The sequence below is a fragment of the Takifugu flavidus genome, chromosome 2 (assembly GCF_003711565.1).
Source record: "Takifugu flavidus isolate HTHZ2018 chromosome 2, ASM371156v2, whole genome shotgun sequence".
Taxonomy (NCBI): domain Eukaryota; kingdom Metazoa; phylum Chordata; class Actinopteri; order Tetraodontiformes; family Tetraodontidae; genus Takifugu; species Takifugu flavidus.
The window spans coordinates 9,663,940-9,678,592 of record NC_079521.1 but is presented as its reverse complement, the minus strand read 5'-3'; the positions used below and the strand labels follow the sequence as shown (position 1 = coordinate 9,678,592).

Genomic DNA, 14,653 nt, shown 5'->3' with positions numbered 1-14,653 from the left:
ATCCAGAACAGTTAGAATCCTCCTGACCTACTAGGAGGTCCAGCTCCATCACATCTGGAGAAGCCCACAGCAGATCAAATCTAGTCTAGTCTAACTGTCAAATCTAGCAGGTTTAACTTTATCTACCAACTTATCTGTGCTGCTACAGGCTGGAGAACAGACACACGGACACATCAGAGACACACGGACACATCAGAGACACACGGACACATCAGAGACACACGGACACATCAGGGAACCTTGTTGGTTCATTGCTACATGTGTTCACCTCCTCCCCTCTCCTCTCCTCTCCTCTCCTCTCCTCTCCTCTCCTCTCCTCTCCTCTCCTCTCCTCCTCTCCTCTCCTCTCCTCTCCTCTCCTCTCCTCTCCTCTCCTCTCCTCCCCCCTCTGTTGCCCTCTACAGTATCAGCCCCCGGCCCACTGACCCACTCTGGGATCAGGTTCTGGGTTTCTGTAAAGTGCTTAGAGACCACCCTGATTGTAACAGATGCTGTATAGATTAATTGAACAGAGTTGTTTGTTGGTCCTAGCTGAGCAGGTGTTGCCCAATCATATGTGAAGAAAGTCGTTCCTTCCCAATCTGTTCACATTCATGTCTCGCTGCTCTTTGAGAGGAACCCAAAGAACAACGTGTCCTGTGGTGCAGACGAGCGTCTGACAAAAAAAATCATCAAACTTTTCATCCATTTCTCCAAATACTTTTGAAAAGCAGTAAAATGGCACGAATCTCAAAAAAGCTGCAAAGGTCAATAAAGCAGAAAGATTTTTACATATTTTCCCATATTTCTGCACTTATTTTTAAGATTTTGTGGGGACTTTTTATTTTATTCATACATAACCTGTAATTTCTGTAATTTGTGTGCCATTTTTGTTTTTTATTATATATTTATCTTTAAACACAATGACTATAAAGACATTTCCTGTGATCTTTGTGAGGATTATACAGTTTATGAGCAACACAAAAAGCAGGATGGGCACAGAATTACTTTGATGAAGCTTAATGAAGCAGCTATTAAAGTTAATAACCGAGAAACTGTCCTCGGAAAAATGAAAATCTGTAATTAGAGATTTTACCAGCTCTGGTTATCACTCAAGTGAAATGTTTGCATCAACTCGTTTCCCGGCTGATGCTGCGTGTGGCATCGCCAACACACTCTTGAGAAACAGCCGCCCACATTTGTCCCATTAATCAATTGTGATTACAAATATTGATCTGACACAAGCTGGACGGTTCCCAGCTGAAAGGGTTCAGCAGACTGGAAACAGTCAGTCAGTCAGTCAGTCAGTCAGTCAGTCAGTCAGTCAGTCAGTCAGTCAGTCAGTCAGCCAGTCAGCCAGACAGTCAGACAGTCAGTCAGACAGTCAGACAAACACACACACAGACCTACATGTTATTGTCACAGGCTTCATCCACATATAAATCATCGTTCCACTGATTATTGCTGGGGATCAATAATATATGTTTCCAGTTTACATTCAACTGTGATATACGAAAATAATAATCAGAGTTTTATATCCATGCAAAATTAGAAAGGGTTATTTGTGCTGTACATGCATTTTAAACTAAAAGTCATAGAATCTTCTATAATGTGAATTTAATTTTAATCATTAATCATCATTAGTGCTTTTTGGGGGTAGTTTTCCCTATAGCTTTTAGCCGGTATGTTAATTCTCATTGCTGATTTTATTTAAATTTTAGAGCATTTGAGCTCAGGTCATCAGAAATCTGCTGTAAATAATGACTTGGAAGAGCATGTGACCCATCACCGGTGTGAACAAAACCATCTTTGTGAGGACAACGACTGAAAACAGCCGTTTTCTTTCTGCTTCTTCGGAACAAGTGTTCCCTCATCGCCATGCGCCGCGGATCCTTTGCAGGCTCAGGTTTTATTCTCACATTAATGCTCTTTGTACATCTTTGTACACACACACACACACACACGCACACACACACAGAGTAGAAAATAAAACATTTAATTAAGGTAAGAGCTCAGGGGTCGTCAAAAGCTGCATTACTCTTATTGCAGGAGCACATTTTTGACAAATGCCTCAGTGACAAACACAACAGCTGAGGCTGCAGCAGCAGAGGGGGAGAAACTGCAGAAGAAATTAAATAACACTTCCATCTCTCCGCTGTGCGCCCTGCTGAGCTTCAGCACTCACTGTACAAATATTCAATATTCAACTGGGCTGAAGCATTGATCTCTGCAAGTCACCTGCGACCTGCGCACCGGGTGCTGCTCACAGTCGCCATCTAGTGTCGACGCAGCGAACATCTGCTCGGAGGAATCGACCACACGAAAACAGCTAAAACATCGGAACCGGTCTGGAACTCTGGAGGCAGCCCTCTGGTTCCTAGCGGTCAGCAGGCAAACTGAGCCACCGCAGGGTATTTCTTCAATTAAAGTTTAATTGCATTGGGCTGCTGTCAAGGGCGACCGCGTCCAGATTCGATGATTCTGAATCCTAGACTCTGAAATCAGCGCAATAAATCGAGCAAAAACGCACCAAGAATGATCAAAACTGCATCAGCCTACATGAACCCTGGTCGAGCAGAATAGCAACTGAAATGCAGATGAAGTTACAGCTGCGATTTAAAATACTTTTCCCACAGATACATTTCAACAATTTCTTCGGAGCAATAGAAACTCCCGGATTAACCCTCCGGGTGTGTTTGATGTTGCAGAGATTGCCCATATTATTTATTTCTTGTTGTTGCTGCAGATTAAAGGCTACACAACTCAAATTCTGAGATTTCTTCAAAGAAGAAGTTTCATTTTTCTTAAACTTGTTATTCAGTCAGACTAACCCAACAGCAGCATTTTACAGCCGTCGCGTCTCATCCACCCTACAAACTTCAGCGGGACGTGCAAGAATCCAATAAATAACACACGCAAGAGCGCTGCAAATAATAAATGAGTGAGGTGTGATGCACACCGTGTTTATCTCTGGAGGTTAAAATTAAATGTGGAATTCGGACAGTCGTGCGCTTACCTGCAGCAACGCGGAGCCGTCCAACGGGAAATTCCCACTCGGCGTCTGTAAAATGGTAAATTCTCTGTCAGAACACTGGTTAGAAATACATGTTTCGGTGTATGAAGGCGGGTAAAGTCCTCAACATCCGCGTCAGTGTAGTTGCCAACTTGTGTGTGCGTGACTTCTGTGCGTGTGTATATGTGTGCGTGTGTATCTGCGCTGCGGCGTCTCTGTACAGTCAAAACAAAGAGAGACTAACGCAGCGAGATGGTTCCCTCCTCCTCACCGACCAACTCGCCTCAGGAGCTGCCGTCGAATTTGACTCCAGTTCACCATAAACTGGCCCTCCTGTGGTCCTTTCTCGTCAGTTATATAAAATATGTGATGTGTAGGTTATGTTATATACACAGTTTTGTGTAAAATCATGGTCGATAACAGAAAATGTCAAAAATAATGGCAAATCGGGTAAAAATTGACTTAAAAAGTTTTCGAAAGAGTTAATGCAGGACAAAATATGAATGTAGTTTAACCAACTACCACACACACACACACACACACACACACACACACACACACACACACACATACATACATAAAACTAATATATGAGCAATGAGACTAAAGGCTGAACTACTCTAGAAACACTCCTTTATTTAAAAATGTATGAAATGTTATGCACAATGACTATGCAAAAATACCTAAACAAATAAGAAAAGAAGCAAATTGAGATAATTTGAGATACAAATAAAAAGCAATTTGCATGCCGTGACCACTGGCACTGCCATGTAGCAAATTCAACCAGTTAAATTGAATATGTAGGCTAATCAGTGAGCAATTTGGGCAATTCATTTAGATCTTTAGAATCACAAACTAAGGGAAAAACGGGGCTCAGAGATCAAAGACCACCTCCAAAAAGGTCAGTTCCCCAGCATTATGAATTACGTCTGTAGTGGTGTGAATATAGGCAGTAATGATGTAAGGTTACGTAACATAGAAGGCTACTTTGTGACGAAGCACATAGATTTGATTTTGGATGATCAAAGGTCAAACACTGCAGATGCTGGAACCTTACCAAAACTTAATTAGCTCGCTCATGATCAACATTTCCTGAAAGTTTCATTCAATTCTATTCATGACATTTATTTTGCGAAAAAACTCAGCACACAAGATCAAACAATATGAAGATGATCAAGGGATCAGATACTCTATAGGTTCTCCTATAGATAAGAGTTCATCTCTCTTTGACATGTTTCAAAATAGTCTTTTGTGTCATCTGATTGGATCAGACTATCACCATCTCTGGGGATCTATAAAATAAATGTAAAGACCAACATAAAGCCAGGCGCCTTTTTACATGATAAATGTGGCCCAGGGTCAGCCTGGGCGGGTCCACCTGTCGGGCAGCCCCCAAAGTCAGAGGTTGGTTCCTGGTTATAATGGTTGTACTGGTTATACTGGAATACAGAAGGTAGTTGTGCTAGTACTAGTACAGAAGCTAGTAGTACTGGTGCTAGTTTTAGTTTGGCAGCTCTTGTTTGTGATTGGCATAAAGTTCCTTGTCTATACATGAATTATATACGTTTCCCCCTTTTCCCATCCATTCACGGGTGCTCTATTTTCCTACAGTTACTGAACGCGGCACGGAAAGCGTCATGACGTCGTGCTGGTTTCTCCCGTGGTTTTGAAGTTTCAACATGGACGTTAAAGTGTGTCTCTGTCGCGCTCTGTTACAGCTTAGTGGTAAAAGCCAAAAGGAATCTTAACGAAGCTTTAATGAGGAGGCGACAATGATTAAAACCGAGAAGATCCTCCACCTGAAGAGCAGCCGCGGGAGGAAGGTTCGTGTGGTCCGCGAACACTACCTGAGAGCGCGCGTTCCCTGCTACAGCTGCCTGTGCCTGTGTCAGGCGGACTGCGCCAACGGTAAACACGCACGCACGCACGCACCGGTGCACACGCACAAGCACCGGTTCACAAGCAAACCCCAGTGACACCGAACGTCTCTGTCATTAATGTAGCTCATTATTTAACCTTTACATCTAAGCTAACTGCTAACTTGGTTGTGTGCTTTGCTAAAGCTAGCAGCCAGGTGTGTTTTTGTGTATCGCACTCATGTCGGGTGTCTAAGCACATTTTAAGGCAAGTCCTAATAATTTACGTTATACGTCACTACGTATAAAGTTCACAAAAGTTGAATCTTTTCTCGAAATATCAAACTGTATCACATTAGTTTTGGATTGACTGTGCGCGCGCTTCGGTGTTGTTTCCACAAGACTGTCAATAACGCGACCGAAATGTAATAAAACCCTTATGGCACAACTAAGAAGGTCTCTTGTCGGGTTTCTGCTTAGATGGTAAGGTCCTGCCTAGAGATCTGACCCACTATGTGGTGCCTGATGTCGGGGTCGTGGCTGACTATCTGGAGATCCTGGAGTTCAAAGAGCTGCGGGGCATCATCTTCACACAGACGGCCTGCCAGGCTGTGCAGCACAGCAAGGGACGCAGGTACGACACACACACACACACACACACACACAAGATCACGTGATTACAAGATTTAAAAGTCCCACCTGAAGGTCTGGGGGACAGTTTGGCATCTGATGACAGTGGACCTTCAGAAATGTGCGGCGTGGATGAGGGTTGAGCTCATTGTATCAGAGCTCTGCTGAAGAAGTCTAATGAGGTGCAGCCCGTCACGGATGTCTCTCCCACATAAACGCACAGTTGCACTTTTGACAAACCCAACGAACGTATTAAACGAGCGGTCCCACCTGATCACTGGGCGACATTCCTGCCGACACGGCGGTTCTAACATGTTCCATCAGTTACCCGACATCATTTTGATAAGGTGTGTGACGATGCCGTGCTGGGTGAGTGAAACAGTCGCGCGTGTGTGTGTGTGTGTGTGTGTGTGTGTGTGTGTGTGTGTGTGTGTGTGTGCGTGCTTACATTTACCTCGTGAGGACTGGGCGAAGCCTCCTCCCTTGTCAGCATCAGTATTCTGGGATGAAAGCATTTTCTGAAGTCCTGTTTGCAGCTGCGGCTGTGCTGTGAGATGGAAATCATTGTGTTTGGACTCAGGCTGCACTCTACCCCTAAAATATTCAGTGAAAATGTAATTCAAAAGCAGCAAGTTACAATAACAATAAGTCATCTGGCTCCTAGAGAATCTACTTTTGTTTTCACGTGAAGCTGTGGCCATCCAGTGGCCAGAGGAGGAACTGCAGAGGAAATATTTTGTCATACTTGCACAATTTTAAATCAACTATGTTTAGCAACGTTAGGCCAAGCACAACAGCAGATGAAGTATCAGAAGGGTATTTTCCCCCGTGCTTAGGCAGTACAACCGTCTGAGAAACCTCATCAAGGACCCTCGCCATGACTGCGTGCTGTTTTCCAATGAGTTTCAAGAATATTCCTACTGTCCCCGAGAGAAGGGGGAGAGCCTGGAGAAGTGGCAGACCAGGTGAGTGGAAACAACATCGACTTGTCTCGTCTCTGCTGCAGACTCAACGCGTAGGTGAAATAAATGCTCATTCAGCAGCTCCCGTCTAAACACACTGAGCAGTTTTACAGCGCTGACATCTGCTACAGTAAAGACGTGGCGTAACGGAGGCAGCACATCGGGGAGAGATGATCCTTGGCAGTAATGAGGCACTTTATATTCAGGACCACTTCAAATCTGTCGTCCTGTTTAGGAGTGTTTACTCTGCTGCAGTGTGGTACTACAACCACCTGGCAGGTCAGATCAAAGTCGTGATGATCACTGAGGACCAGGACGCTGTAGCTCAGTACTGCAACCTCACAGCCGGTGTGTATGTCATCACCGTCCAGGTACGTGTACGTCGACGCCACGTTTTCAGCAGCTTTTCCTGGCCTGCGTAGCTGCTTTGTCAAATATGCTGCCGTTGCAGGATTTTCTGCGGGACTTTTGGCCGGAGCTGCGGGCAGCTCACGAGCTGTACAGCTCCGTTTCGCAGGCGTTGCAAGAAAAGGTTAGCGAGGGCTCACAGAGAGAGTATGCCGAGCATCTGCACGCTAAAGTCCTGGAGGCAGGAATCAAGGCTGGACGCTACATTCAGGTACAGGCCCCATGCAAACCTGGCTCACAGAGCTCAGCTGATGAAAGAAAAATATGATTTAGTGATAATATAGGGTGAATAATCACAGATACGTCTGTTAATTTGCTGCAATTAGTTAGTCTGATTTTAATGCTCACGTATTTAACAGTAGAACCTCCATCACTGGTGCTCGTTAGCCGAATGGCTCATTCAAGCATAGTTGGCGGGGCGTTCTTTAACCAGGTTAAATGTTTCTAAATGACTTTTGAACTGACTCAACCAGGGAACTCTGAATATCAGCAAGCACCACAATGAAGCCATGGTCACGACGGACGGCTTGTCCAACAAAGACACAGGTGAGGGGGGGTCACGACCAGCAGAACTCAACCTCCATCCAGAATTCCCGTTCTCTTACACTGGCCGTTTTCCCTGTTACAGATCTGAGCTGCGGCGTGTTGGTTTGGGGAATTAAGAACCGTAACAGAGCAACGCACGGAGACACGGTTGTGGCGGAGTTGTTGCCCCGGAGCGAGTGGCAGGGGAGGGTCACAGCTCTGGCTGAGGGGGACGGGGACGAGAGCGAGAGTAAAACCATGCCAACAGGTCAGAACCTCCATATTGTACCAGAAAGGGTTGGAGAAAGTTTGGTGTCTGGCAGTGAAGGGAGGGAAGTCGAGCTTTGGGTCAGACCTTAAACCACCGTCAAGCACGAGCAGACAAACTCCACGTGTGGAATACCGAGCTGTGATTCCGCAGGCCGCGTTGTGGGGATCCTGCAGCGGAACTGGAGGGATTACGTGGTTACCTTTCCTCCCAGGGATGGGACGCAACCCCAGAGCAGGAACTCCAAGCACATCCTGACGGTTCCCTGGGATCGCCGCATCCCAAAGATTCGCATCAGCACTCAGCAGGCCGACGCTCTGCAGGTCTGCTGCCTTCCTGCTCGTAGCGATGGAGGGGAACCAGGAGCCGCTGATGAATCTGGAGCTTTGGTCTCCTCCAGGATCACAGAGTGGTGGTGCGCATCGACTCCTGGGAGAGCACCTCGCAGTATCCAAACGGACACACCGTGCGAGTGCTGGGCCGGGCCGGAGAGCTGGAGACCGAGATCCAGACCATCCTCGTGGAGAACTGCATTCACGTCTCCTCCTTCTCAGAGGCACAGGTCAGAGCGGAGACTCCCGAGCTTCGGGCGAGAAACGCGACATCCATCGTCCCTTTTCTGTTCCCAGCTCAGAGAAATGCCCGTCAACTCTCCTGAGAGGCCCTGGCGGGTGGACGCCGCCCAGGTGGCAGCGCGGCGGGACCTGCGGGAGAGCCGCTTGGTGTTCAGCATCGATCCGCGCGGCTGCGAGGATGTGGACGACACGCTGTCGGTGCACAGGCTGGACGGGGGGGCGGCGCTGGAGCTGGGCGTCCACATTGCTGACGTCACACATTTTGTCGCGGAGGGTTCGCTCACAGACGTAGAAGCACGCCTTCGGTTAGGAGCTCGCTGGGGTCCCCCATCACAACTTAGGCTTCCATTTGACTAGCATTTGAAGAGATAAGGTACGTTTTTAAAGCTGCACTTCGTTGTTGTTACTCAGGGCTACAACTTACTACCTGGCAGACCGGCGGTATGACATGTTGCCGCCTGTCCTGAGTTCAGACCTCTGTTCCCTGCTGGGAGGAGTTGACAGGTCAGTCAACGTCACAGTTTTGCTCTCAAGGGTGTTTTTGGATGTTCCACTCACGATTGGCGTTTAAACCCAGGTATGCCATGAGCGTGATCTGGCAGCTGGACGCTCACACCCTCGCCGTCAGGGACGTGTGGTTCGGCCGCACCATCATCCGCTCGTCTTACCAGCTGCACTACGAGCTGGCGCAGGCGCTCCTCAACGGGGAGCCGGCCGAGGTCCCCGAGTTGGCCGCGCTCAGGCCGGAGGAGAAGGATGCTAAGCTGGCTAAGCTAACCCAGGCTCTGGAGATGCTGACTCAGGTGGCCAGACACCTGCGAGCCCGCAGAGACAGAGGGGGGGCGCTGGAGTTGGAAGGAATGGAGGTTAGATCAAACAACAGCAAAACCACCACGAAGCAAGTTCAAACACATATGTAACCCCTCCTTTCCCCCCAGGTACAAGCCCAGCTGGACAAAGACAAAAACATCACAGCCCTGGTCCCCCGGCAGCCCCTGGAGGTCCATGAGACCGTGGCCGAGTGCATGATTTACGCCAACCACTGGGTGGCACGCAAGATCCAAGAGGCCTTCCCCCATCAGGCCCTGCTGAGGCGTCACCCGCCACCCCGCCAGGAGTTCTTCAGTCAGCTGGTGGACAGCGCCACGGCCAGGGGCTTCACCATCAGCACAAGGTGACAGAACAGAGGAAGGGGCATCTTTTAGGGTGGTTTTATTGACAGCTGTTTTTTTTTTTTTTTTTTAAAGGTCTAACAAGGATCTGGCCGAGTCTCTGGACCAGGCCGTGGACCCACAGGATGCGCTGGTGAACAGGCTGCTGAGAATGATGGCCACATCTGCCATGTCGCAGGCACTCTACTTCTCCACTGGGCTCCAGCCTCAAGACCAGTACTACCATTACGGTACCCCGGCTGTTTATTATGTCGACCTTTGACCTGTAAGCAGTTCTAAGGTTATGTTTTATTTGCCTCCAAGGCCTTGCTCTGGACAGGTACACACACTTCACCTCGCCCATCCGTCGCTACGCTGACATGGTGGTGCACCGCCTCCTCACTGCCGCCGTCGCCCTGGAGGAGGGGAAGGACCCCGGACGAGCACTGGCCAGCAACAGAGAGCTGGAAGAGCTGGCTCAGCACATCAACCAGAAGAACCGGGTAGGAGCAGCTTTGTGCCCAGAGAAGAAACCTTTTAGATCGAAATCTGTTCTGACCCGGTGCCTCCACAGGCGGCCGACGCGGCTCAGAAGCTGTCGACCATTGTGTTCCAGTGCCTGTACTTCAAAGAGCGGGACCCTCAGACGGACCCGCGCTGCACAGCAGACGCCATCATCTACTCCATCAAAAATGATGGCGTTCTGGTGTTTGTCCCAGAGTCAGTATGGGATATTGTTGAATTACTTCACACCGGTAATGTTAGGGTGACACTCGCATCATATCACCTCTCCTCCCACAGGTACGGTGTTAAAGGGCCGGTGTACTTAAAAAACCGGGAAGGTCAGGTGGTTTCTGTGGGACCGGATGGCGCCTGCCAGTGGAAGAGCGGCTCCATACAGAAGCACTCGGACCACATAATCAGCAGCTCCGGCAGCAGCGCCACCACCTTCAGGCTGTTTGACCACATCACAGTAAGTCACACTAATAGCATGACGAACATTAATGGTGATTTACGGTGATTCAGAACAACGCTAAATGAACAGAAACAAGCCTACAGCACATTAACAGACTAAAATAACCACCATCCCTCTATAGGTGCGTATTTCAGTCCAGTCAACTCCTTTCCACGCCGACTGTCTGAAGCTCGAGGTCATCAACAACAAGCCGCACCTCAGCTCAGAGCCGCAGCAGCACCAACCGCAGGGTCGCAACCAGCTGGTCCAGGAGGTGGTGCGCCTGGCCGAGGAGGCCAGCCAGCAGGCCCAGGAGAGGGCTAAACAGGCTAAACTCTCCCGAGAGGAGAGGCAGTTCAGCCAGAGCAAAACCCCCAACCTGTACTCACTCCTGGAGGAAGTGAGGGAGCTGGCTCTCATGGACCTGGACACCAGCGCCCAGAAGTGTGCAGCGACGGCGTAGCCGCTGAAATCAGCAGGCCCGCACGCCGAGCTGGCTGACAACAGGTTCATCAAGTGGGTTTTTAAACAGACAAGAATGATGCATTAGTGACATTACAGGACACGTCTGGTGGCGTGAACGCAGCAACACGATCATGGACGTTTTAATAGAACCGTAGGTTTAAGTGAGCACAATGGATTATGGGTAACAGCATTAAGGAAGCACATTTAAATAGGCTTATATAGTTGATGGAGAACTTGAGTGTCTCATAACTAAACGAGAGACTTGATAAATAGCCGAGCGGAACAGCTGAGTAAAACCTCCTGGTGTATTTGTAAAAGACTCGGCCACAATTTCAATTAAAATTCCTCTCAGCCGACAAAGATGTTCAGTGTAGTGATGTCACATCTACACCGCCGGTGTGTGGAAATGCCCCCCTGGATTTTAGCGCGTTTACTGTTTCCATGATATAAAAGGTTCAGACTGATTTTATATTTTGTTAATTAAACTTGACAACAGAAACTAAACTTTTCTTCTTTATTCCAGGTGAACAGATAATCCGAGTCATTTAAGAGCCGAGTAGTTTTCTTGATTGAGAGTGAGAATCACCCTTTATCTCCCACACTAAAGAACAGATTTAGACCAGATTTACAAAGATTTGTATTCATCACATCAGAGTCCTCCAGCTCGTTACCAAGGAATGTTTATTATTGAACGTGAAAAAAGTAATGAATCTTCAAAAAAAAAAAAAGACTGGACTAATGAATCTAAAATGACTGATATATCAGTAAACATACAGTTGAACAATTTTGGGTGCTTTTTATCATTTTATCAGTTTCTATTAAAGATGACGGGTTTTGGTGTCCGTGTCTAGTTGGTTTATGACTAGTGAGACAGCCACAATGTTGACGTGTTAGTGGTGACGGGTATTTCCATAAAAAAGAAGAAAGGATTTAGGAGCAGCTGAGAACAGTTCAAATCTCCTCAGTTCAGCATTGAGCCAGTCAGTCCGTCCTCACCACAGCTGCTGGGTCTCTGGACCGGACCCACGCTGGATTCTTCCTCTTCCTCACATCTGGGTGATGGAGCAGCGGGTTCAGACTCTGCCTGTGACAGCTGGGTGGACGGCTCCGGGTTCAGCTGCCCCGCCTCCTGGGCTGGAGGACCGGACTCGTCGAGATGTTCGGAACCGATGGACTCAAATTCTTCAACAGGCTGCAAGTCTGACCCATCTGCGGGGGGAGGGGGAGGGGGGGGGGGAGGGGGTGTCTTTGGAGTCCTTTGTAATATGCAGATATGGGAAGAATAAAATGGAATGCTGACCGGCATGTTGCTGCTGGCGGGAGAGCTTCCGCTCAAGGGCGCGCTGCCTGTTGAGCTCCATGCGCCGCTGCTGCTCCTCTGTGAGCGAGGGGGCAGATGGGGCAGATGGGGCAGCTGCAGCTGGGGTGGAGTGGATCAGTCCCGGCAGGTCGTCAGAGAAGCCTAAACCATCGAAGGGATCTGGGTTGCTCACGACGTGCGGTTCAGGGAGGATTTCGTCTTCCACTAGACGGAAACAGGCAGATTTATTTTGCTTAAATAAAACTTTTTTTTTGTGTATTCTATGAAGATTTCAGAGTGAAGAAATTTTTAAGAAACTACTTTTATCAGTGAAGCTAAGAGGAATTTCCCAGGTTACCTGTTCACCATTTGAGTCTACCTTAATGGTGACCTCACTGAAACATGCAATTCTGTCCGTGTAGTGTGTTTTGGTCTTTTACCAGTTTGACTTGAGTAATCTTCATGTGTCAGCGGCATGTCTAGTCGTATCCGCTTCAGACAAGTCTGCAGAGAGAAAACTATTTAGATCCTTGTGGATAAGACAGGGACTGAGCCTGGTGTCCGGGTCACACCTGTACTTCCTTCTTCTTGCCGAGTCTCTCCACTTTGTCAATGAACTCTTCAAACTGTAGTTTGGGGAAGAGTCTGTGGGCCCAGTTCTCCATCTTCTGCATGAGCAGTCGCAGATCCTCAGCCTGAATGTAGACGATAGTATGAAACAGCATGAAGACGACGCCTCTGTTGACACCAGGAACCTCGTGTTACCTCGTGTCCTTTGCCTTTGAAGTGGACATTATCAAACAAGGTTCTCAGGGCCGGAAGGCCTCGATCTGAAATCAACCTGCAGAAAAACAGGCTTTACTTTTCACAGCAGTGAAATCAAACTAACCTCTGTTGAACCTACGTTCATTTGAAGATTCTGATGCACAAGCCCCCGGAGTCGTTCATACCTTTGGGAATCTAGTTTGGGTTGTGGCCTTTTCACTCCCTTCCTTTTAGCAGCCGGGACCTCGGCCAGTTTCGACACATCACCATCTCCCTCCCCTGCACTCACCACATCATCACAACAATAAGGTGGATCACGACAAAGGCAGTCGAGCGATTTTGGATGTGATGCTTGGAACATAAAAGTTTTCACCATTTTCCATCAGGTCCCCCTCCTCTGCTCGACCCTGCCCAGGAGAGTGAGGCGATGGACTGTAAGGGAAAGCAGTGCCTTGTATGCCGTCATCATCGGACATGATTTGTCACCACTGTAAGGGGGAAAAAGAAGAAACATCAACTCTCACTGGATTTAACTGATTTAATTCTACATATAAAATTCTGATAAGACAAATGTTTAAAACATATTGGAACATGAGCAAATGCTTCGCAAAGACACCAAGAACTGAAATGACTCATTAAGTTGTTTGCATGCCCCCAAAATGTGATTGAGATATTCTATGTTTTAATGCAGATGAATAGTAAGAAAGTAGCTCAGTTACGCAATTTTGCTGTAGAAACAGAGAAAGTGAGTTGAACGTTATTAAAGTAAGATAATATAATCAATACACAGTAAATAATAAACAGACAAACAAATCAACCCCCCAAATAAGCATTTGGTGTCTAATTAGTAATCCTAATTACATAACGACATCAATTATCAGCCTACTTTCAATAATAAATGATCAAACGTCACCGGAAATGGTTCAAGCATAACTTCCGCATCAGAAGGCGGCAAAATGTAAAGTCAATCAAAACACAACCTGAGGACAGCTGTTTATCAGCATACATGGCTGGATGAACCACGCAAATCTTGAAAATAGAAAACTGAAATTTGACCTGAGCAATGTTTCAAAGTGTTACAAAGTTAAAAAAAAAACCCTAACCCTAACCCTAAGAAAGAAAGAAAACCCAAAATCAAACACCGTTCGTGTAAACTTACCCGTTTAAGTGATCCTTCAAAAAGGTTGGCTGATGCAAACTAGCGTTTAGCAAAAATGTTAACACGCTGACTAAAATACGGATCAGAAAATTATACTTTTGTCATCTGACGCTAAAACGTTTAAAATAAATTACAACAGTTCTCTCATCGAACCGTAGAGCAGCGCGCGGTGAGGAGCGGCACGTGACACCAACTTCCTGTGGTACGCACCGAATTTCAAAATAAAGGGCAAAAGAAAACTAAAGAAACATTTATGTTTAATGTCATCAAAACATTATCAATGTCAAAGGTATTATTATTATCATTGTCATCATCATCATAAATGTTTGAAGATCTGATATAAAATGTGCTTTTGATAACAATGGAAATAAATCTAATTAAGTAACAAAAGTGCAAGAAAAAATATATCTGTGCACATTTACCTGAGATCATATACTTAACTATGCAAAGTCAGCGAAGATTTCATTTTAATGACTTCTGTAAAGGTAATGCCACCACCAGAAATCATGTGGTTTGATTGTAAGCAAACAATTCAATTTAAAGTATTTTTAATTACTTTTACTATTAACTAAAAGCTGTAATGCTGCTCAACAGAAATAACGTGTGGTTTTACGTTCTACAAATCAGAACACACAGTTATTA

General features: G+C 46.8%; 3 protein-coding genes across 5 annotated transcripts in view; 1 reads left to right on the top strand and 2 right to left on the bottom strand.

The window, feature by feature from the left end:
- Nucleotides 1-3,204, bottom strand: part of LOC130518443 (multiple epidermal growth factor-like domains protein 11) — a 49,711-nt gene extending 46,507 nt beyond the window's left edge. For 2 of the 3 annotated variants that reach the window (XM_057021057.1, XM_057021075.1), the window contains exon 1: nucleotides 2,996-3,204. The gene's annotated coding sequence lies outside the window, so the exon portion shown is untranslated. The remainder of the gene's footprint in view (nucleotides 1-2,995) is intronic. The other variant, XM_057021066.1, reaches the window with a different exon arrangement.
- A 1,436-nt stretch (nucleotides 3,205-4,640) lies between these two features.
- On the top strand, nucleotides 4,641-11,147 carry dis3l (DIS3 like exosome 3'-5' exoribonuclease). Its single transcript, XM_057025084.1, has 18 exons — nucleotides 4,641-4,900; nucleotides 5,329-5,482; nucleotides 6,315-6,443; nucleotides 6,676-6,811; nucleotides 6,892-7,059; nucleotides 7,322-7,394; nucleotides 7,477-7,641; nucleotides 7,795-7,964; nucleotides 8,042-8,203; nucleotides 8,271-8,521; nucleotides 8,628-8,720; nucleotides 8,794-9,082; nucleotides 9,155-9,390; nucleotides 9,464-9,618; nucleotides 9,692-9,870; nucleotides 9,942-10,087; nucleotides 10,169-10,340; nucleotides 10,465-11,147. Exons 1-18 carry the CDS (start codon nucleotides 4,765-4,767, stop codon nucleotides 10,783-10,785), a joined length of 3,135 nt encoding a protein of 1,044 aa, XP_056881064.1. The 5' UTR covers nucleotides 4,641-4,764; the 3' UTR covers nucleotides 10,786-11,147.
- A 461-nt stretch (nucleotides 11,148-11,608) lies between these two features.
- On the bottom strand, nucleotides 11,609-14,214 carry tipin (timeless interacting protein). The gene is made up of 8 exons (XM_057025085.1): nucleotides 14,012-14,214; nucleotides 13,226-13,340; nucleotides 13,038-13,131; nucleotides 12,853-12,928; nucleotides 12,660-12,782; nucleotides 12,528-12,591; nucleotides 12,088-12,312; nucleotides 11,609-11,996 (listed from the first exon to the last, which is right to left on the bottom strand). The coding sequence occupies exons 2-8, from the start codon at nucleotides 13,326-13,328 to the stop codon at nucleotides 11,749-11,751; spliced, it is 933 nt and encodes a 310-aa protein (XP_056881065.1). The 5' UTR covers nucleotides 13,329-13,340; nucleotides 14,012-14,214; the 3' UTR covers nucleotides 11,609-11,748.
- Nucleotides 14,215-14,653: the final 439 nt, after the last annotated feature.